This window comes from Bombus affinis, chromosome 11 (assembly GCF_024516045.1).
Source record: "Bombus affinis isolate iyBomAffi1 chromosome 11, iyBomAffi1.2, whole genome shotgun sequence".
NCBI classification, from domain to species: Eukaryota; Metazoa; Arthropoda; class Insecta; order Hymenoptera; family Apidae; genus Bombus; species Bombus affinis.
In genome coordinates this window covers 2,258,786-2,284,256 of record NC_066354.1, presented here as the reverse complement: position 1 = coordinate 2,284,256, position 25,471 = coordinate 2,258,786, and the positions used below count along the sequence as shown (strand labels likewise).

General features: G+C 46.7%; 1 protein-coding gene across 6 annotated transcripts in view; it reads right to left on the bottom strand.

The window, feature by feature from the left end:
• The window catches only part of LOC126922340 (homeobox protein homothorax), a 500,699-nt gene that overhangs the window by 225,960 nt on the left and 249,268 nt on the right, over positions 1-25,471 (bottom strand). For all 6 annotated transcript variants that reach the window (XM_050734824.1, XM_050734825.1, XM_050734826.1 and 3 more), the window contains exon 9: positions 1,997-2,104. In XM_050734824.1, the coding sequence (XP_050590781.1) occupies positions 1,997-2,104 (108 nt within the window). The remainder of the gene's footprint in view (positions 1-1,996; positions 2,105-25,471) is intronic.

The window sequence follows — 25,471 nt, the reverse complement described above, 5'->3', positions numbered from 1 at the left end:
ATGGAACTCGTCCGATTGTACAGCGAACACGATAAACTAAATATATGTACCTATCGTTCTTTCTTTTACTAGTTTGTTTGATTACCGATGAGCTACACCATTATTTATCCCCGTTTTTGCTTAACGTTCTCTACCAGCTGTCTATCAAAGTTCCCTACATGTATTCAAAGTATTTCAAAGTTCCGCGCTCTACACCGCAATTACAATTAAACCTCGATCGGCCTCTGCTACTTCGCGTATTTATCCATCGCGTCGATATCTCGGTTTAACCGGCACGATAAAACGGTGCTATTGCTATCGCGATTGTCGTCGTATAGAAGAAAAGATAGCGAAAAGAGCAAAACGAAGAAGCCAGGAGCTTTCTCGAGAGCGCAGATCCCGCGTCCACTGCTCCACCTTCTCTCTTTGCGGATCCGTCGGTGTGCTCGTGGCTCAGTCCGTGGGCGGAAGGAAGAGGTACATATGAGAGAGGCGAACGAAGAGGAAGAGGGACCAGAAAGAGGGACAGACAGGTCGGTCCGAGAGAGGAACCCGCGGCTGCCATGGTTACCGTCGCATTCCCGCCTCGCCTCGTTGCCATGGAGACGCCTCGTGGACCTCTCTCTTTCACCTTCGCTTACCCTCTGTCTGTCTTCTTCGTCCTCCCAGATTCTACTTCCCTTTCCCCCAAACCCATCGTCGATTCCTTCCCGTTCTCACACCCGGGATCTCTTATACCGTCTCTCTCATTCCCTCTCTCCGGGTTTCTCCCCGTCGCGTCGCGTCAACTCGCCAAGCTTCTCTCTACCTCTGGCATTCGCTCATATTCTCTCCGTTCCTTCGAACGAAGAGGAAGAGAGGGCCCGAGATAAAGAGGAACGCGATAGGGAGAGAAAAGAGGGAAGCGGCGGTGTTCGCGGGCGCATGCGCGATACTTCTGTCTTCCACGACGAGCCTGGACGTCTTTCGTTTGGAATCGTTCGATTAGTTATCGGCTGAAAGTGATTTACGTCCCCTTATCGAGGTCCTCCTTGGCGGCCGCGTAATTTAATTAAAGGAGAAATCGAAGATGGACAGCTTGACGATCGTTTCCGCGAGAATTGGACGGGCATCGATAGGTATCGATGCTTGACATCATCACGCCACTGCGATCGCGACCCACCGGTAGCAAAACGAGACTAACGAGACATACAAGAGGAATATTCAAGAAATCAATCCCCTCTTTCGCGTCGCAGAGCATATATAATATATTTTTCGTTTTTTATCTCTCGATATTTCGTGCCTGAGTATATCGTCGATAGGCAGCGATGTTGTAACACGTCGAGATGGAACAGGGATCGCGCGCGCGTGTGTACGCGTCGCAGCATGGATAGACAGGCGGAGGTGTAAGCGGCTTGCTTTATAAGCCCCGATTCTGATTGGCCGTCGCGTCACCCGATATCAATATTTATTCAACGCGGCGAATGCCCGAGGCACGATTAAAACTTGTTTATGCCGCGAACGATTGCGCTCCTCCCACTGACGGCCGCGTATATCGCGCGCGTTCTCACTGCACACCGTGTCTGCATGCGTATTTCAGACACTCTCGCTCCCGTTTCGTTCCTTTTTACACTTGTTTCTTCGTCTCCTCTCCAGTGCTTCCTTCGTGGAAATTTATTCGAAGGATTAGGAACGAGAATCTTCAGGTTCCTCGTAAACATCGTCCAGGCTAGTAGCTTTCGATGAGAGGGTGGAAATTCCCGACGAGTACCTGATAAATATACTACGCGCGAAATCACGAGCCTAATCGCGACGATTAATGCTAGTACTCCACGGGGACGTTAAACAGCCAGAGTCCCGTTTAATTAAGGGTAACATACGAGCGGCTGAAAATTTCCACAAGAGTTCGGCTAGAACGTCGGAGAGTACGCGACCAAAGAAAACCAGGCCGGCCCATATTTCGCCTGGGATATTCAATTTAGAGAAGGGTGAAAAGTTTCAGAAGAGAAGTGAGAAGAGAGAAGTTCGTAAAACTTACCGGGGCTACCGAGGAAGACGGAAGAGTAAAGAACGCCACGACGCGCGTCGCTCGCCGCTCGCTGCGCGTCCGGCGGCGAACTCCATTCCCTACGCGGACACCATTTACCTGAAGCAAAGAAAAAAATCGATTCACCGTTAATCACTGCCTTCTCAATATCACCTGGTATCAAACAAAATCGCCCTCGACCGGTTCTTTTCTAAAAACGCTGGATTAGAACCGCACGGTCACGTAATCGATGACCGTGAGCGAACACCGATCGGAGTACGAATCGAATTTGCATCGTGTGAACGATATCAGAAACGAATCGAATCACCGAGAGAGTCGCCGCTCGAGAGTTTAATGAAACACATAAATTCCTGCAAATACATAGGGAAACATAAAAACTCTGTCGACCATCGAAAGAGGAGTTCCTCTTGGTGATACAAAAATAAATGTGGCTCTGTAGTAAAAATTCAACACAGGAACTGTTATTACACGGATACGTAAAAAAGCGGAGAGCAATAGTGGTGGAGGTGCGCGTGGAAAGAATGCACCGAGTCTCGATACACAAAGGGTGCAAAGAATTCGTGATGCGAACGATCACGACTTCGACCAGGGAGATTCTATCGCGTGCTGCTCCATATATATCCCGTTACTTCTTTCCTTTCTTTTTCCCGGCTTCACTGGTCGGCATGCGATCTCACCCCTGCCGCGGCTCGTTCGACCAAGAATAATCGCACAATTATAATAATTAGATAAACGCGCGAGGAGAGCTTGTTGCGTTAAGAGCCGGTACTCGCTCAAACGGGTTCACCGCCTGCCGGAATGTATCGAACGAATCCTCGCAACGTCGCGCCGGATACGACAGATGCACTGGCGATACCAAAACGCGAGATATTCCGTAATTCACGATTAAATTATCGTCGATTAATATCAACGTTGACAGTCGCGTGTTCGAAAAAATTCTTCTTTTATATCTTTTCTTTTTTTTCTTTTCTTCGTGACATCGAGAGTACGATGATAAATCAAAGCACTCAGCATCAACGTGAATACATACGACGAAAATAATCAGGAACTACGAAAGGAGAAATGATCGAATCACGAACCGATTAACGTGGCAAACGGGAGGCCGCGAGACTGATTTATAAGGCGGACAAGAACGAGTTTCGTAGCCAAGGTATTGCAATTTTCCGGATGCGAAAATAGGAAAGGTATCTACTTTATTTCCAGGGAGATCCCAGCTGAATGAGGATACACGGTAAGAAAGGGTGGCACCGGGGGATAAGAGTAAGCCGCGGAGCGAAGTAATTTCACACGAGAGAGTAGGGTCTCGCCCGGGCGGCCGCCGGATCCGCCGGAGCTACAGTCTTATCTACGGAAATATAGCCGACCATCCCCCGGCGAAAATTATATTCTTGAAAAGCAGAAAATTGCTTCGGAAGCTGTGGACCAAGCGCGCCGATATTAGATGTCCTCCTTCGTGTGTCTGAACTACGGACCAAAATAACGAATCATTTTATTATCCATGACACTTAATTAAACAAATCGACTGCACTGTCTTTCAGCTCCAGATAATGCGATGAAAAACTAAAACTTGTGTGAAGAATATAGAATTTGACCCGTGATTTAAGGTGGCACTACGAAAAGTAAAAGTCTCTCTTTTCAAAAGGTTTAGCGGACTAAAAAACGGAGCTGGGATACTAATTCTACGGCCCGAGGAGAAGGTGCGTTTAACCCGATGTTACGGTTATGGTTAGTCGTGTTAATTTGTAGCCTAACCAAATGACAGGGCCGAACCAGTGATTCGAAAGTAATGATTATCCCTGGCTCGGAGGACAACTGGATTCACGTTAATGATGCGGAGATTAGAGATTCGATGACGCCTAACTCACGGATCAACGTGCATCGAAAGACGAATTCGAATGAATTTCTCGAAGATACTCGTGTGACAAACAAGAGTGAAATAATATTTTGGAATAACAAAGACGAGGACGGTATCATGAGAGGAAAGACGCTTCAGGCAGGTAGAAGTATGGGTCGAGAAGGAACGAAGTCGAGACCAGCTCGAGATCCTTCGGAGAAAGCGAAAATGACTGCTTCACGTCGATGGAATCCTGCCTTTCTACGCTGGAAGGAGGAACGAGCGAATAAACGATACATCAGGATTATTCGGAGTCGGTCGCCAGCGTTGCCGACCCATTAAACACTGGCAGACCGTGCGTCACAGTTATCCCCGAAGTCGTCGATGAAACGGGACTCCGGGAATACCTGTAGGATCCTAGAGTGGAGATGAAGCGGCTGTGAAGAAATTTATAGCCGCTAAGAGACAGGGTGTAATCATACGCGTCACCCCGTCAACTCTGTAACCGTGATTTATCGTGAGAATTTTCAAAGACGTCCGAGAATGTCTACGATGCTCTATAAACGGATACCACGAATTCCATTCTATTTGTCTGTTTTCCGGTATTCATCTCGTTTAATAACGATCAATTTTTTAACAGTTTATCAGCAAATGTAATTCGTCCTATTAATCGAATCGTTCATAGACGCGATAGTCACGAGCTGATAATTGAATCCGGAGGGAAAGTCCATGGCAGACACACGAAAGCGACGATTCGAATTCATTGAAGCGCTCGAACCGCATCATGAATTATTCCGCCCCTGAAACTTTAATCACGGCCGATTCCGTGTTCTGAGGAGAGCAATCGTCGCATCTGGAAACGGAGCACGAGTCGGGCCGAGCGGGGGATTCGTTAAGTGGCATCAAGTGAGACGTCTCTTTTGAACGATCGCTCTGCGGCTAAATTGCGGGTTAACTTCGGGGTTCGCGTGTTAGCGACAGTCATGCCACGCGGTCGAGTCGTGTGTAGCAGATGAAACCCGGAGTGAATGAGATAGAAAGATCGGAGGGAAGGAGAGTCAGGAATCGAGGATGGCCGAATTGGAGGAGAGGTGGATGATTCGACGACCGTTTTGTTCATCTTTGTCGCCGTCTTAGCCGGAGACGAAAAGTCAGGACCCGAAGTCTGATACGTTCCGCGCGAACGCGTCTCTCACTACGGTCCTGGTTTATTTTTACAGACTATCACACGCTCGACGATTGTAAATTGGAATGTAATTCGAGCAGCGCGTCCATGGATCTCTCATCGGTATCGGGTCCCCCGCTGTCCGCCACTGATTCATCTGTGTTAACGAGTGTCGTGCTTCCAGTTTCAACGGATGGTTCGTTGAACTTTTTCGCTGGCCAATCGCACGGATATTCTCAATTACAATTCTGCTCTCTTTTTATGAGTCAGCCTCATGCATCGTGTTACTCCATTCGGTAGTCTGTCATCGGTTTTGTAATTCGTTTGGAATCTCGCTTGGCTGAGGGTTACTTGACCCGTTCGTTAATCTTCGACCAGCATCGTGCGAAAATAAAACGCAACATATAAGTGTCTTTTCAGTTCTTACGATTGCTTGCTATCAACTGTATGTTAAATGTATATGTGAATTAAACGTGGATAAAACGTCCTGAGGATCGGTATAGATAAATATCTAAAAGGGCATAACGTAACGGCAGGATCCATCAACCACAGAAAACATAGACGAGGTTATAGGCCGGATATAGATACATTCCCAAAAACCTCATCGTATCGAAGTTGCGTCCTCGATATAAATAAATCAATATAACCTACTTCCACTCTGAGACACCGCCCTCTTTCTCCGTAAGGAAGTGACGTATGAGAATCGCATCCTCTTGAAACGAGGGTTGAGGAGGCCACCCTGTTATTTCACAGTTAGGCTGGCCCCACCCCAGCTTGCGCCACCTTCAACCTTCTTCCACGCTGGCATCTTCTCTATCCGAGACCGAGCTTCGTCCCTAGTCTTGCTTCCAGGCGTGCACGAGTCCCTCGGGAAGCTTTTGTCCTCGAGCTGTAAGCGACTTCCTGACAGGCCAAGTTTGCACCTGCTCTCCTCTTGCCGCCGCCTGTAACTCTCCTCGCCCGTTTCTCTTTATTCTTCTCTTTCACTTTCGGTCTTTCTCTTCTCGTGACCATGTTCCTCTACATTTTTCTCCTTCTTCCGGTAACTTCAATCTAACCTTAATGTCAGCCCATACCACCCACCAACGTGCTACCAGCACGGAATTTATTCGGAATAGGTATCCTCGATCTTCCTCGTCCGTACTTTCGAGACTCTTCGTTTAAGGATAATCCATAGATGAATCGATGAATATATCGAGATAAAAATTATTTTTCAATAATTCGTCGTGTTAACATTGTGACAACTTTACATCTGTTGAGGCGCATCCAACCTCGGAAGACACTTTCAACGGAGAAACTTTAGTTCTAAGTCTTTAATATTAGATATATTCAATTGCTAATTACAAAGAACTTTATTCCTTTCGTATTCATAAATAGATTGAAAATTTCATAACAATTCAACTACTTGACCAGGAAGTACACCTGTACTATATGTAGCGCCAAATTGAATGAATCTATAATCCTCGTGTCCCTTCTTCCCACTAGACGCAATGAACTTTTCATTTACCACGTGTCACCGATAGCACTATGATAAATTACGTAGAGTAGTTAGTATCTTTTCTCTAACCATTAAGTATCTTCGAATAAATCAGAGTGAAGGGAAAGAAGACGAAAGAACATACACGATAACTCCTAATCCAGCAGGCTTCCGCCGTTATCGAGTTGTTCTTCGTATAGAATGGAAGATCACCGCGATAAAGCGATCAGAATTTTCCACGACGCCAGAGGCGAACCACGGCTTGTATTTTCCGTTTCGCGTAGTCGGTGTCTTTCTCTCCCGGGGGGAGGTGGCAGAACTGGAGGCGGAGGAGGTGGAGAAACAGAGAGAGAGAGAAAGAGGAGAGGGACGTTCGCAGATGTTCGAGACGCCGGGTGATTAATGACGCCCGATAAACGTAATTTGTTGCGGGGCCGCGGACTCGTCTTCTCTCGGCTCGTCTTTCGAATTCAAATTGATAAACAGGACGCAGTTTGTAATGGCCGGTGGGTTGCGCTACTACGAGACGGCTGGCTGTCGGACAAGCCGGACGACTTCACTGACCGGCCAGTATAGTAATTAATTTTAAGCAGCATGCTGTGCGATTTTCACTATCTCGACGCTACCGCTCTTCGTCTCCGACGTTCTCCACCTGACCGTGACAAACACACCCTCGCCACATCCGGACGGACGATTACCCTTCGCGCTTCCTTCTTTCTAACGCGCGCGATTCCCAGTCACCTGCTAATTCAATTACTTGAAACGATCCACGAATGCCGCATAATATCCGAAAACTATCCTAGCGGTAGGTTTTGCTTATTGGTTTTTCGTGAATGACTGCTGTTTCAAACTCCGAATTCCTGTTTTTCGCTAGTTGGTTACTGAAAGACTAAGTCCACATTCTCTTCCAAACTTGTATACTGCCCTCCTTAGTTAAAATGTCTTACTTAGTGTCTTCTCATTTTTAAGATATTTCATTTTGAAATATTCATATATTTATATATATAGCATTTTGAAATGAGATATTTTATATTGAAATATCTCATTTTGAAATATTTCAAGTTCCCCGTGTTTTTTAATTTTTAAAACATGAATAAATAAAAAAAAAAAAATGAAAAAGAACAAAGACAACACAAAGCAGGTATAAAACATTAGCCTAGTAGAAAGTGACGGAATGCTAGATAGGATATTCTAACTACAAAGAATGATATAGATCTCTTCTAGACTCTAATACATCAGATCTGTGTTCAATTAACGATAAGTACTATCTGTATATTATGAGTTAACTATGAAGAGAATACTGAATTAACTATAGGCATTCTTCTTTATAAATCTGCGTTATTAAAATAATATTATATGATTAAAATATTATATTATTAATAAAACCATTTTCTAACAATATACTAACAAAGTTCGTATGTAATCATAAAAGAATAATTTGATGAGTCTCCTTAGAACAATTCACAACACTTTGATATTCTCTCAAGACTATCAAGATGGACAATCGTCATAAAGGGATGGTATAAACGGACGGTGACACGAAAACGAAACAAGTTTGATAGGGATGCGATAGCGTGACACGCGCGCCGAATCGAATGGACGTTATTAAGAAGAATAAAGATAAGCTGAGGAGAAGTGGGACCGGGATAGAAAACGCGCGTTTCAGATCACGGAGAACACGTAGGCGCGTACAGATCGGGGTCTCGTACGTAGGCGCGGCTGACAAACGCAGCTACGGGCCACGGTGTGTCGCGCGAACGCGCGATTACCATTAAACGCGTAATGGAAACGGGTCCGAAGGAACCTGGTCACCGGAGATAACATCGAACAAAGGTGTTAACGTAACTCAACGGAGACAGGTGAGAGCACCGAGCTGCGGTGTTGCGCGCGGCCACTCGCGAACACACTCCGCTTCCGCGACTTCCTCCATAAAACGCAAATCCACAATTAACACTCTTTCCTTCCAGGACGCTTGAATTTACGTTGCCACTTAGCGCGGTCGTCGCGTTCCCCGTCACCCTTTGCCAGCCGATTCGAACAGCCGTAAGCTGAATTTTTAAACACCATGGAACGGTCTCAAACGGAAATAAAAGCACCTTGCGAAACGTGGTTTATTAGTTCCTTTAAATAGTGCTCCGATCAGTTTACAGCGTTGAATCGATTATCGTTATTCGCTATGGCTGTTATATGTCATGGGAAAAGTTTCCAGATCGATACAGAAACGAAGACAGACGAAGCATTTCGTTGAGAGAAATACGTCAGCAGACATAATAAACCGAAAGTCCGTGGAATTTGAAGAAGAAACGCTGATCTTAAAATAGGGAACGTAATAAGGAGCGTAATAATAGGCTATCCCTGACGAAAGCATAGATCCATTTTTAGGATTCGCTCCTGGGAGTACACAAATAGAAGAAGCCTGGAATTTGTTGGGAAAATTTCCACGGAGCGCTTCGTCATGCCTCGCGAAGGTGTCCCTTGCGTTTCAAAATACATACGTATATTCATTCTTCGGACCTCGAAATTCGGCTATTTTTACGTTCTCCGCGGAGACCTATCTTGACCGTGTCTATTCCGAATTCGCGAGACGAGAAGAAGATCGAAGTCGAATTCGCTAGCCTCCATTGAAACAACAAACGAAAGGGTGAATTATCGTCGCGTCGACGGAAGAAAACAGGTCGAGGGAAATTCTCGACGGATCCTCGTCGGCCTTCCCTATCCGTATTCACGTCCGATTGTTCGAGTTATAAACGCAGCCCGCAGCGGAGGCCGTTTGATCGATGGCAGCCAAAAGCCAGTCGCGGCGTGGAGCGGTAGGGCGGTGGAGGGAGAGAGGGATGAATACGGAGTAGCAGAGAACACAAGGGAGGAGGATAGAAAGAGAATGAGATAGGAGGAGAAGACCGAAAGGGACGGAAGGGAAATGGAGAACGTGGGGCCGAACGGAACACAGAAGGTAGAGGCGAGGTAGTAGTAGGTGGTTGGGCGGTCCGAGGTGGTCAGGAATCACGGAGTGATGTCAGCCCGTGACTCGTGACACGCGCTGGTTTAATTAGCGCTACAATGCCGAATCTGTGTGCATGTGCAGCCAGAAGGTGGAAACGCAGCGAGAGAAAGAGGAGGCCGAGAGGGAGGAGGTGGAAGAGGTCGGAAATCGGACGATGGAGGACGCAAAGCCCGAGCAAACCGCACCACCCGTGTGCCCTGTTCCCGACTACGATTCTCTCCTCTCTTTCTGGCACTCTGCCTGCCGACCTACGACCCGCCCCCGGGACCCCGGGACCACGTTCTCCGAATTACCGGTCCCGTCGCTGCAACAGCGGTGCACTTAGCGTAAATTCAGGGCGAATCGACGGCGCTTGACGTCCCCTTTCCCAGACCCCTCAATTTCCTCCCTCTCCGGACCGCGCTCCTTCTCCACTCGGTGCACCGGTTCGCGTCTATATCTCGTGTATATACCGATCGTCGAGACGCTTTCCTCTTGCTTTTGCTCTGGAATTAATGTTACGTGGAAACGGAGCGGGAGAATTTGCGATGGACGCGAGAGTAGCCTCGATACTTTTAAAATGAAACGCTCTTATGCCTGCTTGTTCTTAGGAAAGATTTCATTTTCTTCTCTCTAAAGCATATATTGATCACTCGTTCGACTGTTCGATTTGCACTATTTGGTAGAAGAGGAGAGACAAAGATGAAAAAGAAAAAAAGAACCTTTAAGAGAAACGGGATATTGATTTTTATTATTTTTTCCAGTTAGTTGGTTGACGTTAAAAAATCTTTATCGTGACGTAATCATGTATCCAAACAAATTTCGAGTGCAAAAACTAATTCACGATAGGCGAGAGATAGGAAGAATCTTTCCTTGAGCGCATGGACAAGCTCGAAAGCTGACGTGCTCGCGCGTATAGCAAAGCATATGTCCTCGACCAGCGCGACACACGGCCGAGATAGGAGAGATTTAAAATGTTGCGGCAGGTCGGGAGGACTAAATGATGATAAACTATCTCACTGGTCCCGGTAGACTGACCCTGCACGCTGACTTGAATTACAGCCAAAAAACAAAACTACTCGCCGCTCGACGTGCACGGGCGAACAACTAAAACACGTCAACTCTGCTCTGACCAAGACGCAAAACCCTGGATCACTGGATTTTCCAGTTACTTAGCTATCATAAATTATACAATTTTGATCGAAAAATCGGGACATCTTCGTACAATTATTTGTAAATATGAACGTTCCTATATCTTTCACTCGCGCTGGCTATGAGAGATATTTGTACATATTTTCATTTTCCTTAGCTTCTTTAACTTTCCTTCCTTAACGAAGAATTTTTTTATCATCCGTTACATGTCATTGTCATAATCATATGTGAGTATTACTAGGTGATATGAGATTTAATATATGTACTTGGATATATACACATACCAATTAATTGGTATATGAACGTTACAATAAATACAATACTCCGTAAATACTTTTTGTAATCACTGTAATTCGGAGAAACACGATTTAAATTCGAAAGTGTAATTTAAAATTCGTGATATAAATAAAACAAAAAGAAAGACGAATTATGTAAGGAATAAAAGTAGATCGACATTTGTACATTACGCAACACGGTTGGAGGTCAAATCTGAAATTACAAATAAATCGCATATACACATCCAGTGCCTTACGCTCTGAACGAATTTTCTTCGTCAAACCATTACGTTCCCTTGTGAAACCAACGGTATCTTCGATCTCCGCTAACGATCGTCCGAAGTAACGCACAGAAAAGCTCCATTTGCAACTGACTCGACTTATCAGCGGCCACCTTGGTACGCGGTCAATCCGTCGCCATTAAACCCCCAGCCACGCGATTATGGTCGTTACTTTTCTCCCGGTGTATGCTCGCTTGAATTCGCCCCGTTGCCTTCCCTTTCCGGCCCTGCCACGTCCTCTCCCCACCACCACTCCCCGCTTCCCACCCTCCGCCCCTCACCCTCTTTCTGCCGAATTATTAATTCCCTCGTTAAAATCCGACCCGCGGCGTCGCCACGGTTTGTTATTTACGAACGAAAATTGTAAATACAAGGCGGAAGGGGGAGGCGAGGTAGACGTATCGACGCGCGACCATTCCCGTGGCCGCGAGCAATTAATAATCGCATCGGAGCTAATTAAATCCGGAAAACATGCAAATGCACTGTGTTTATATTTCAAAGGGACGACCAATCGGCCGCGCAGCGGCGCAACGATGACGAAGAGCCGCTCAAAAGGGGGGGGGGGGTGGATTATGGGTACAGAATGGTAGGGACGAGACCGCCCAAGGGATTCGATTACGAATTGCCCATAAAAATACATAAAACACGATTATGCTCTATTAGTTGCGTTTTTACGAGCTCGTCGAGCGTCGATATTTATCCGATCGGCAAAATGTCATTGTAGAAACGTCGTACGTTTATCGTAAAATTTTGACTTGCTACGTGCTATGTTCCATGAATGGCGTGTTTACGTATATACTTACATTGCGTTACATGCAGATAACAGCTATCTGTGAAAGTTGTCTCATCCCGACTGTCAGCCTAACTGTCCGCAAGTTCTTCGTGATTGTCGGTTAATTAACTGGTGGCTATCAACGACATTACGCACTAATTATTCAGATAATTAACGAATTTTTCACAGTTCTACACGTAATGCAACCCAATCGCGCCTTGCCTGTGCTGCCAACTAGCGTGGCTTAGGGTAACTACTCGCTGATCCAGTCGAAGCGCCGCATATCAGCAGCTGTCTGAACTAACGCGGCTCACTTGCGTTATTCGTTGCCAGCGATTACGTATACAAGGAATACGTGTTCAACTCGCTAAATTAATTGAAATTTATGAATACTTGGGTACAAATGGTAAAAGAAGGTTGAGGAATTGTAACAATATCGCGGGTAAGCTACTGATTTTTTCTTTTTGAATTAATGCATTATTGAACGCGGCAATTAACTTGAAAAAATCGAATAAACGGTATGTGTATTGAATTCTTTTTATATTTCCTATATTCAATCATGTTGACAATAGAACGGTGTGCTGTATGGTAAGCAGGCAAGAAGTAAAGGAGTTGGCTATGAATAAGAAGGAATATTAAAAGAACTCCATAAAAACATTTTCTTCGATTGTTGAATAAATAAAAGCTTTTTTCAATGGCGACAAATATACTAATAAATATTTAACGAGAACCAAACAAACTTAACCTTAGAAACCTATTCCGGCATAATCAAAAGAATTCTGTAAAATGCGACATAATTTCCATTTCTATTTCTAGGCTCTATGCGGATACGGAAAGGATAAAATTCTGATGTCGTTCAGTTTCATTCAGTAAACTTAGAAACTTTTGATCATTATATGATACCTATCAATTCCAATCCTTCAACAAGTTTCCTAGTAATCTTCCGCCATTTTTTCACTTTAAATTTGGTGATTTCATATCAAAAGTTATATGCGACATATAGTGAAAATAACAGCGTTTCGCGCGGACGGCGACCGAAACATCAAAGAAAAAGAAAAAGAAAGACTACCATTGGAAGTAGTACGGTACGACGGCCATAAAAAGTGTATATCGAGGCGGGTGCATAAGGTGCATGCACGTACGCGAGGTATTACCTACGAAGTGTACCGTGTATTGGCAGGTAAGCAGTATAATCTGTAGGGAGGGTAAATACGTAGCCACGCAGACGGGAAGAGAGGAAAAGGGAGAAATAGAGGGAGAAGTGGGTGCACTTGGACGGACATGGCGGCACAGCGGCGAATCAAACGATATCGGGCTTCTGGATTAATTTATGCACCGTGGCTTGTTAAAACGCGAGACACAAAGGCCTCGCCGACGCTGCATTCTTACGGCTCGGCTTAGGCCCAGACGCCAATCAATTCGCCTCGCCTCTGCTTTCGTGCATTTATTCGCGCGTAATAACGTTTAAGCCCCAACGAAATAAAATTACGTCAGCTCGAGCCATTTCTTTGTCGTAGCATAATGAAAATAGATCTTAATATTAATAGATCGTGGCAGCTAATCGTTCGAGAATTCTCCAACATTTTAACCATCGATTATAGCAAATACATGTAAAGAAATTCTGTATATAATTACTACATCTATTACACGGCTTATATTTTTTACATTTGTCAGAAAATTGGAACTAACAGAAACAGCTCTCCTACACGAACCTCCTTCTGTGTCTCGGGTTGTCACCGGGATAGAAAATAGATCGTGCTCCGTAATGGTTGCCGGATTATTTTACCAGTTGGAATTCGACGATTTTTAACTACCACCAACGAGGAGCAAGTTTTTCGCCGGGTAGCGCGGGCGAAGAAAACCTCGAAGGCTATTTATTTCCGACAGGCCGCCAGTACAAATAGTATGGACACTTTATCAATGTTCCGTGTCGCTATCTTCGGTCCTGATCGTGGCGCGCCGGAACTCACAAGGATCCCTCCACGTCCGTTTTCCCCGATCTAAAAAGTGCCGCGGGATTTTTAACGATAGCCGTTCTTTCGTGAACGTTGTTAAGCGGGGGTGGAAAGAATTTAGCTCAGCCCGCGTATCTTTGCCGGCATTAATTACTTTCGTGGCAGAAAGGATCCGGGGTGATATCACGCCGGTGCAACGACGATACTGACTGCAACTCCCTCGCCACCCTCCCACATCCTGTTCCCCATTCTACCAACCTCTACCCAACCAGTCTTCTTTCAGCCCGATTTCTCCGTTTCTCTCCGGACCGGGATGCAATTTACCGAATTGTTTTTAAATCCCTCGGGCGGCACGACGGCGGAAAAGAAGGAAAGCGCAGCGGAGAAAAAAGAAACAAGAGGAGAGAGAAGAAGGAAAAGGCGGGTAGGAAACGGAGCAGGGGGAGGTTGTGGCGGAGGTGGAGGAACGAGGTTGGCGGCAGCCATGGCGTCAGCTGTTTTGTCCCGGAGGCGCGTCCCCCGCTTTCTTTATGTTTCTTTGCCCGGAAGCCCCGTTCCGATATCGTCCCCGATACACCGCTTGCGCCCGTTCTCCGCGCTCGAATACCTATACGAACGCATCGGTGTACTTTACGTCCGAACATGAAGAAACGTGAATAGCTCGCCGGCGTGTTCCTTTTCTTTCGAGGCAGAAAATCGTATAGACTGATTTTTCCAGATGAATACCGCTAAAAATACACCATAAAGTATCTTAACTACTCTATGATCAGCTATTTCTGGTTAATAAATTTTATAGAACAATGGAATGGATGGAAAGTTATATGAAGATATTACCGCGAAACAGTTAGATCCAGCAGTTTCTATTATTACGCCTCGCGACATTTGGGACATCAGAAGATACGTATGGTGGAACAAAAAGAAAAATTCCTTAGGAATTACATGGTCTCGATAGACGGATGTCTCTTGGACACGCATGCACAAGTCCGTCACGTGACTGACACAGTGCGTTAAGTGTCGCGTTGGCTATCAGCGAAGCAACACGACAGGTGCGCGTCGATAACGGTGCCGACAATAATTGCAAATCGTAGCCGGTCACCGTGCCCCGTCGTGTCGATCAAGATTCGAATAATATGTTCGGCTAACGCGGCAACGTTTCCATTACATAACGGACGATAAACGGTCGCGTTAAGCGCAACCATCCCTTCTCACGTAGATGCCCGAACGATCGTACATTCAGACTCCTGAATATGCCACTGAAGTCGATGAATCGCAGACATAGGGGGGCTACGCGACATGGAATCTAACTGTAAACGTTAATTACGAATTAATTTCATTTTTACGATATCCTCGATGATTTAACGCAACAATAACGTATCTATTTATTTTATATTTCCAGACAAATCCTTGACTAGAGTCGAAGATTTTTCTTCGAGTCGCTTTAAAAACCTAGATCGCGTTTAAAACGCGAAAACACCATTCTTAAGCTGGAAAACGTCGGATCATCGTCGAGCTAGCTAGCGTTTCGAAGGGTGGAGACGTGGCAAGGGGAAGACGAAGAGGGGCAGGTCGGGTAACAGTAACGACGTCGACAGGGTTGCGCGGAGGGAAACTCCCGTTGGAGTCTCCTCCGGCAGCGAAGAGGGATGGAAACGGGAATACGATTGGTTTGTGAGGGTCGCCATTCACGGGGGTCGCCGGTGCCGTTTGGAGTCTGCGCTCTTCCTTGATCCTGAGAGAAGCATTTCGCTCGTTTCAGCCGAGAGACACGAAAGGAAAGTGGTCGAGGGAAACACGGAGGGGGTGGAAGATTCTCTCTTCGACGAGATCCATAGAGCATAGCGGCTGGAAAGAGAGAAGGCCAAGTACGAGAACAAGAGTGAAAAAAAGAAAATGATAGAAAAGGAGCCAGAATGCTCTCTTGAAAGACCAACCGGCGCGTTTTGACGGACGTCGCGACGCCCTACGTCACCTTTATCGCCGACGCCCTTCTCTATCACCTTATTTCTTCTCGTATCTCCTAAATAGCAAAAAGAAGCGACACCGTTCTTTTTCTGCCTCTTGGATAAGAGTAAAGCTTCGATTCTTTTCTCCCACTAACGTTTCCTACGAATCAGGTTAAGTATAAAAATGAAAGAAACGGCATGTGTACACAGGGAGAGAAGCTGAAGCTCCCGACTCTTCGACATTTGAGATACTCTGCTGCCAAGAATTACGATCACAATATCAAGAACGATGTACGAATTTTTTTACCGCTCGTTATTTTAGGCGCACGGACTTCCCGTAGGTCGGTCTTGTTTTCTGCAGAGGGTCAACGCCGCACCGTGACGCTATACTTAAGATATTATTTATGACGCCGTTTCGCCGCTAACGTTTCAGTTGGGCAAGGTCGGCAACGATAGTCAATACGTGATATGTTTATGACGATACGAATCGACGCGAACATTATCGGACGTTGATTAAAAACGGAACTAAGAAAATTCTTCGTGAAAATCTTCGACAGGGATATTTTTGAAAATCGATGATATCTCGAGGTAATTGAAAAATAACGTTTTTCGAGTGAAAGAACAAGAAGAAAAGAATATAAAGAAGCCGTGTTTCCGTTTCTATTTATGGCCTGACGAAATTACGGAGCAGTTTCCCTCGCACGACACGGACGGGAGAAAAAAGGGGAAAGAAGAATCACGAAGCAGAAATTATATGCAGACACGAGTTGACTGCTCGAGGCCCTCGTTTAATTAACCATCGCTCTCGCTCCACCCTTCGTAGCCTGCAACAAAGAGGACGACGAATCTGGAGGCCGAGCCGACGGAACTCTCACGGGGTACCACGCGATTCGGCTGGTCGAAAACAAGCAGGAATTATTTCGAGTTGGTCACGTGATCGTATCGACTTCAGCATTGTTTTCGCGTGGCCTGCAATTACAGGCCGGGAGTTACGAGGCAGCGGGTGGCAAGCTGGCCCCCGTCGGCTCCGAGCGAGACAAGAACGCGAGGAGGAGGGACCAAGAGGCGACAGGTGGGGTGGAAAAGGCGGAGGTAACCGCCTGGCTGTGTATTTAAATTTAAATATAATGCAAATCGACTGAGATAAGATGAATAATAATTGTAACAGCAAGGGAGGGGTGTCTTGGAGGCAATGGTACGAAGAAAGAAGGTTCGTCCTCGATAAGACAACGTCTACGTTCGAGGCAATCTCGCAATTATCAGAGTGCTTGCTACCAGTATCGACATGCAGATGAATTTTCATTTTCTGTAGATAGTCGGCGAACGACACCTGAGTGTACACGATGTCGCGTACGACCCTATATTTTTCCTAGGATTTAATAATGAATCTCTCTCGGTCGTGTTTTATTCTGTGTTCATTGATCGACTCGACTCGCATTTATCATTCATCGTGTTTTCTACGGAGTTTCCCTATATAGCCATCATTAGACGCAGTTGGCTTTCTTCGCAGCACAACACACCGTCCTGGTATAACGTTACAATGTAACGTCGATTGGCTCCGGGCGAAGTTTCACCGCAAAGTTGCGACAGTAATGAACAATCGATACGCTCGAGGGGAGGCTAACTATAAACAGGTGGCAAGAATTGGAACAGGGCTCAAAGTTTAATGCGCGGTGTAACTCCGCGAGCGAACAGTCTGACAGTTTTGACGAACTTGCGCGACTATGTTCCCGGAGAGTTGCAGGCGGACGATGTGTCCTGATACGCGAAGGAAAAGTTCCAACGTGGAAGAACCCTGCAGCATGGAAAACTTTCATGGCAACTGCTCGTGTGTTTATCGAGGTTCCTCGAAACCAAGATTTCCGAAAGCGATTGTGAAGTTAGCTGATGGATAATTCGCGATATACGAACTACCAAAAAAAAAAAAAGAAGAAAATGACGTCCTATATATTATCGATAGAGAGGACAGACCAACTCCGAAATTAGATTAGCGAGTGTCACCACCGCGTAATAAGTCGCCTCGTAGTCTCCTAGCAGTAGCGACAAGTTTCTATGATCTAATCGAACAGAATTAAAAATAATGCGCATAAAAGCTCGTTACCGACATAATTAAAACATTAAGGTATCCCAATGCAAAATGCGACCACGGAAAGATAGAGAGCAGCCGATAATCGAATTAAAGACAGTTACGATTCCTCGAGCGCAATTCCCTACAAGGCACCAAATTAATTCTCCGATCGAGATTAAAATCTCCCCGTCGACGTTGCGTATCGAGCCGGTACGGTCTGCGTCGCTTCTTTCCCTCCGGTCAGAAAAACGAAGCCGCCGCTCGAAAAGCCGCATGCTCGCGGCACACGGGACGGGTTCGTTAAGTATCCACCTCGTGCACGTATGTACGCAGGTACTTACATACGTCGCTCACGCGAGAATGCGAACGAGGGTGGCTTCGTCGTGGTCGTGAGCCGCGTCGTGCTCGTGTTTGTCGATCGACTGAACATACTACACAGGCTCTCGAACGGTAGCGTGGTGTGTAGAGGGCCGACAAGCGGGTGCATCGAAGCGTTGGGTGCGCTCTCTAAAAACGTGCCTCGATATTATTCCGCCGCGGAATATCTCCATTCGACCCGGCGGCTCGACCGGCAAAAAAGTGAAATACGAAGAACGAGTAGGAGAGTAGGAGGAGTTGCGCCGGTGAACGAAAGAAAAACGAGCGGGAACGAGAAGAGAAAAGAGAGGCGGTCGAGCGCGCGCCGTCACGGGACCAGCGCAACAATGCAGCCCAGAGTGGACGGTAGATACGTAGATATCCGATTAATTCCCATTGAATGTCTTTATTGTATTTAATACCGCGAGTTGTGGGCCGAGGAACTCGGCAGCAAGAGGAACGACGAGAGAGACAGAGATGATAGAGCGTAGTGGTGCAGAATGCAAGCCAAGGAAGGACGAAGGAGAAGGAGATAAGACGAAGGTTGCGCGTTGGGTTCATATGAAGGCAGATATGGTACCGGCCATATACAATACACGTGACTGTGCACCGAATGCGCATGGTGTACGATTGCGTCGGCAGGTATCTCGCACACGTGAGGACGGTGCTCGTGTGCTGTGTCCGTCTTCTCGACAAGAAGGGACGCTCCCTCTCTGGAAAGTTACATGTATATTTATAATATAATCGCGGATACCGATCTCCGCGGAGAAACAAAAAACTCAACCCCAAGGACGTGCAAGGGGTAGAATAGGAATAGGAACGAAGAAACACAGCCGGAGCGTGGTCCCGACTTTTCTTTCTACGAGAAGGAGCAGGCTTCCTGCTCTTTTCCACGAGTTACTCGAGGCCCCGTTTTTGTCAGCTGGTGTCTGGACTAGGTGCGAAGTGGCTGCTTCCCGTCGCGAATTCCTTTCTGAAGCGGCTAGCATGTCAGACCTGTCGAGAGCGACGCGTTAATTAGTGCCGAGGCGAGCAGGTGAACGCCTGTTAGCGTTGCGGCTCGCGTGATTCTGCGCTATTTTTCACTGGCGCGCCGCGCTCGGACAAATTTTTATCGGCCATCGGGTGGATTCTGTTTCCCGACTGCACGGTTTTAGGTTCAAGCTCGATGTAACACGCGTAACCTTCCCTCGATCAACGATTTCTATCTGCATCGGCGAAATGTCTGGAATGTTTGGAAAGTCTAAGGACGATTCCAGTGTGTCGTTGGAGGATGAACGAGACCGAGGTGGCAGAAAATTTACGAAAATCAAATCTAGAGCAATATCGCGGGTACACGCGGACGCGAGAGGGCTGTTTTCGGACGTATATAGATTTCAGTCGGCTCGGGAGCAGCCGGTAAAGCGACGGAAAGAGAGAGAGAGAGAGACAGGCAGAGAGAGTTCAGGGTCGAGGCATACAGGTGGTCCATAACATAACAGTCACTGCGTTTTATCCGGCAGTAAACCGGCGGCAGGCGCTCCGGCTCTATGATTTAATACCCCAAACCCTTCCCTCTCCGCCGCTACCCGCGCATCCCTTACGACCGCCCCTTCCTCCGTTGACTACCGACGGCCCCTACCCCCGCTCGTCGTCTCCTCACGTTTCTCTATGCTTTCTCTCTCTCCGACCCCTCCTCTTCCAACATTGCACCCGCGTGCTTGCACTAACCCAGTGCCGCGGAATGGCATTATCAGCCGGATGCTCCTATGACCGTGCAAGGGTCAAACGAGGCCCGGGGAGAAAGGGTTTGAAGGACGCATTAATTTCGTGGCCGACACAGTCGTGTCGGTGAAATCACGGGCGTGCGCTCGATTCACGATCATAAGAGAAATTTAATAATCGACAATAGGACAATGTGGAAAAGACACGACCAGCGTCGATGACGAAATTGCGCACGGTTCGCGTGGGCGACAAGAAATACGATGGAATTCGTGGGCAACGTTTGCGCCGAGGCGCGATTTAAACGCGATCGTTTCGCGATAAAACAATGGAAACAGATATAAACGAAGAGGGAGACAGGGAGCAGAGTGTATAAGCTAACAACGGGATTCCATCGAATACAGATCTCGTGACAGATTACGCATCGACGATAATCAGCATTCGTGACGAGTTACCACTCCCACGCTGTCCGACTTAATTACCCTATTAGTCCTACGCGTGTCAGGCGTACAAAAAAACGCCTGACATCGCTTTAGCACTGTGTGCCGGTGAATGGTTGTAAATCAAAAGGTGTACGCGATCGAAATATTCGATACGGGGAGTTGCAATTTCGAAGATCAACGAATCGTATCGATGTATCGCCGGAAATAAAGGGGACGCGAATAGTGAACGCATGAACTACAACGCAGCAACCGAGTGCCACAGTGACGTTCTCAAGTTGGTAAGCCGCATAACTCGAAGCTCGGCCGCCGCAGAAGCTCCGTAACTCTGTTAATTCATATCTAGAAAGTTGGCCGTCGCTCGGAAGAGAAACGACGGTGGAAGGAAGGGCTGTTCGACGGGGTTGTCGGTGGGCGGAAGACGGGGGTGGCAGAGGAGAGAGGCAGATGGGTGAGTGGTTGGGCCGACTAGGTGGGCGGAAAGAGGGAAAGAGAAGGCTGAGTTAGCCGACACGGCCGCCTGGGGGTGGTTGAAGGCAGAGGAAGTCGAAGGGAGGGGGTGTGGGGTTTGGTTTCCTTGCCTGGCATCGAGGAATCGATACGCTGGTGGGAGCTCAGCGCCACCAACGCCTCCGACGCCCTACGTCATTGCGCCTCGACGACCGAAGCCCCTCTTCCTTCGCGAGCTAAACTTTTGCACCTTGACTCACCTACGAGGACTCGTAGCAACATCTTGTGCATCTCCCTTTCTTCAGTTTCGTTCAAGAAATAGTTGTTTCGGGGAGGAAACGGAGGTTTCCTTAGAATTGCTACAAATAATTCAGGTAAACTGTGGCATGAATATCCATCAAAAGCTCGTGCAACGTGGTAAGAAGCACTAGGTATGCGAATTACAGTTGTGTAGGAGGTGCTTTAAAGCAGACGGTTCGTTATCAACGATCGATAAAACGAAGGATCAAGGTAGATAAGGGTTCAAAGTGAAAGGTGTAGAATAACGACTCGTAGAAATTCTATTGATATCATAGCGATCCGACTTACTTGATCCACGACGTAGCAGTGAAATTTTAGAACGCGCAAGATCCCGAAATTCTAATCATGCTTCTTTCAAAAGGATCTATTCTCGTTCTCGACGCAAAGTCTTGATTAATTCATTCGGCTTTATGCATTATTGGCGATGACGGAAGGTCGCGCGCAATGTAATCGCGTGCAATTTTAAAATGCATCGAGCTCGACGGATCTGTCCCTGATCCTGAGGTTCTTGGGATAGTTATTCGCTGGAAGAAAGTGGAATGGAAGCGAAAGTGGAGAGGGACGGGCTAAAGAGACATCGAAATGACACGGAGAGCTTAACTTCTGTCACTTCTCGATGTTAATGCTGCATCCATAAGCATGCTGAACGTCAGAAGGTTGGGAAAAGTTGATGTCCCCTGCGGATTTCGCGACCGCGTCTTTGCTTCTTATTCAAATCGAGCTTCCCTCTCTCTTTCTCTCTGTCTGGTTCACGATGTTTGTGTAAAAGCGCATTCAAACGATCCCGTTCGCCATGTACTTCTTTTTTTATTGATATTTTTTTGGTCCCTCGTTCGTTTTTTTAATCGGACATTAATGACGCGAAGATTAATGTTCAAAGCCCGCACGAACGCATAAACAGACCAGTTATTTATAACGCGATAGCCGAGCATTATAAATGGCGAATATATCCCGATACAGCTTAATCGGCGTTAAATAAATTCGAGATCAAAATCGATGCTTGTTGCTCAAAATTTGTTTTTCGTACCGGGCATAGCGCAACGAACCCGTATAATTGCCCGAAAGTACTGATTTATCGCGTCGACCGTACTGACAGGGTATCAGCGATTTATTTGCCTACTTTTATTGGATCGATCGCAATGTCTACCGTTAATTAGAAACTACTACATATTGTGGAATCGAGCCGCGTATTACCTATCGCGCACGCGAATCGACACACCGGCAATGCGTATTAATTAACGCGGCCGACGCACGATTTAATTTCGTTTCGCGGGTCCGCGAGCCCGGGATTAGCGGAAATTCGACGACACGAATTTCATCCCAGCCTCTGTTATGAACGAAAACCACGTCGACACGATAATTCGAGTAAAAAACCGTCCCCGAAAACCGTCCGAATTTGACGAAATTCGTTAGACTAATTATTCTCTGAAACGACAGCTGGCAAATTCGATCGTAGCAACTGCACTGTCGTTGATTCGAAGATGAAAATTCGTGGCGAAAGATCGAAGTTAACGACGACATTCGAGTTAATGTTCTCTGTTTGCTCGCAAGACTGACTTATAACGATCGATACGATCGAAAGAATGAAGATGAAAGAAGGTCGGATCGGTCTCGCGACAAGGGAAACGAAAAGGACGAGGTACAGTTTCTCTGCGCGGTTTAACCGAGTGCTGTAAAAATAATGGTGCACGCCGAACCGTTAGCTAAATGGCATGTAATAGCAAAAGTCGACTAGAGCAAGAAGCGCAGCCCACAATACGGTTCCCGTGGTCGTGACTGGTAAACAACGTCCAATCGCTAATTAATACCGTGTTTTCCGTCGTCATTTGCGACGTTCGACCAACTTGACATTACCCCGGTCACATCACGACTCTATTCTCGCTGCACCTCCTAATAACAAGCTTCGTCCCCGGCTACGAAACAACCAGGATCGAAGGAAACTTTTCAGAAGCGTAAACACACGTCATTACGTCTAACTGCTTGTTACGAATGAGCACAGACATCGTGGAAAACTTTAGGAGACCGGATTCCGCTTCACGCTTCCATGGCAAACAGACTCGTCGATCGATCCGATAAAACGGTTTCTGGTCGAATCGTTCATTCATCGACGGTCTTGTAACCGAATTAATAGGACGATCAACGCCTGCTAGTCTTCCGATTACTTCTCGTCGATGAATCATCCATCCCAGGGAAATGACTGCGGATTCGATCTAATGTTCCGGTTGCGTGACCCGCGATTTCATTATACAGCCACTCGAGCTCCTTTACGTCCTCGTCACTCATATCCCGTAACGGCAGTCTCGTGTTTCTCGTTTCTTAACGTCAAGCTTCACCTGTATGCGTTCTTACGCGTCCTTCTTAGCTACAATTGGTTGACCGAAGTCAACGTTAAACGTATTCGGTAGTTATATAAAACCCGCCCTTAGACGCAATGGAAACGAACCGACTCGCGATGAAACGATTGTTCGATTTTTCGCAATTCTGATAAAATCAGTCGCCTAAAACAATATGTACAACTATATAGAAAATTTTAAACTTCGCGATATCGTCTCGTTTCTACCAAAGAGAAATCTCTTCATAAACTCTTTCGCAAAATGGTCGTTTTAAGGAGTGGCTTAATCCTAGAACTTACGATAGTCGAGCACCAATCCCGTAGAATCGAGATTCCAACACTTACCTGAAACAGAACAGAAAAAACATGGGTTAGTAACAGAAAAACATAAAAATCTGCTGGGTAATTAGTCGCATCGTTTTAACTTTTATAATTCGTTCGGTCGCTAATGACGCGGCGTGTGCCGTTCTAGAATGAAAAGATCGATCGAAACGGAGGATCGATATTTCGCCGATACGACACGGAGTACGTTCGCTAGCCTGTGGGGTAGGTGAAACAGGGGTGGCAGTTTCCCCCAGCGCGTGCGGTCGCAGCGATTTCGCGCAAACACGCTTCCATCTACCTGCGCCAACTTGCACGCGTGTCGACGGTTGGCCGCGAGCGCGCGCGTGCTTGCTAGCGCGATCACGTTCGACTGTGTGCGTACAGTCGGCGACATACATCATCGTGCGACTAATTTCCGCGATAAATATTTTACGGACGGCCATTACGCGGGGGCCGCGTGTTCGTGCGATATAAACTATGGATGACTATGGCGGGGTGTAACGTCGACTGGCATAGAGGACCGAGAGGGGGTTACCGGGGGTGGAACCGAAAGGTTTGACGCCCGTAAAATTCGCGGGAACGCCATGATGCAATTCGGCCGCACCGTTTTACTCATTAAAATCTGTTTGTCCGCGAAATAGTGGAGCGTGATGCTTTCAACCCCCCGTGGTCGTACACCACCGGAGGACGGGTAAAACGCGCGCGAATAGTGGCGCACCCCTTCGACAAGAGCATCCCGCGGGAACAACGTTAACGCGATAGTCGTGTATCCTCTACGAAAAATTGCCTTTTCGCGAAGGGGCGTCAATATCGAACTCTGAAAGCTTGCATATGCTCGCATCTTTTCGGCTGTAATGTCGGCTTAATGCGTTTCGCGAGCTACGCTTCTGAATCAAATATCGAATTCAAGCAAAAAATTGATGGATGGTTAGCATTAGCATATTTTGAGAATTTTATTATAAATATTTTAACCGTGTGCATATTTAATCGAACAACTGTCTAGTGGAAGATATATAAGTCAGTCTCTTTACCAACTGCTTCCCTAATTTATGAGTTACATCGATATTCTCCCACGACGCTTCAAACGGTGGGGTCACACGGGCAGAGGGTGTCTCCGTGTCAGGTGACATCACACGTAGCCATCAAAAGTCGTTTGAAGAAAAAAGAAAGTATCGTCAGTGTTCCACAAAGTTGTCGTTAGGTTTCCGCTTAAAAGGAGCCTCTATTCTCGGTAAGATTACCGCGACGAACGCATAGAGACTATTCTTCAGCTGTTCCATTCCTAGGGAAGCAGGTGGCGGTCTGTGTACGCATCTGACGCGTTTCATCTAACAAGAAGACGAAAAACGTGAACGCGAGGGCGTGGCGAGGACAGGCATTGTTGCGGCGCGTTCGTTGCTCGGTTTCACGAGGAACATTGATTCGATATGCGAGTAGTCTCTCCGACCGTTTACAATCGTCTCTCGTTGGTATTGTATCTCTCATTGTTCGCGGCCGTCGGAGCCGTAATGGCGTCGTTGCCGTTGCCACGCGGCCAGATTACGCGCCGCTAATTACGTGGCAACGCACTCGATGGTCGAGCAACATCTGCTTGAATCAAGGCTAACTGTTGATGCCGAACAATGCCTCTTAGAAACGTTGGCAACGTTAGCCGCTC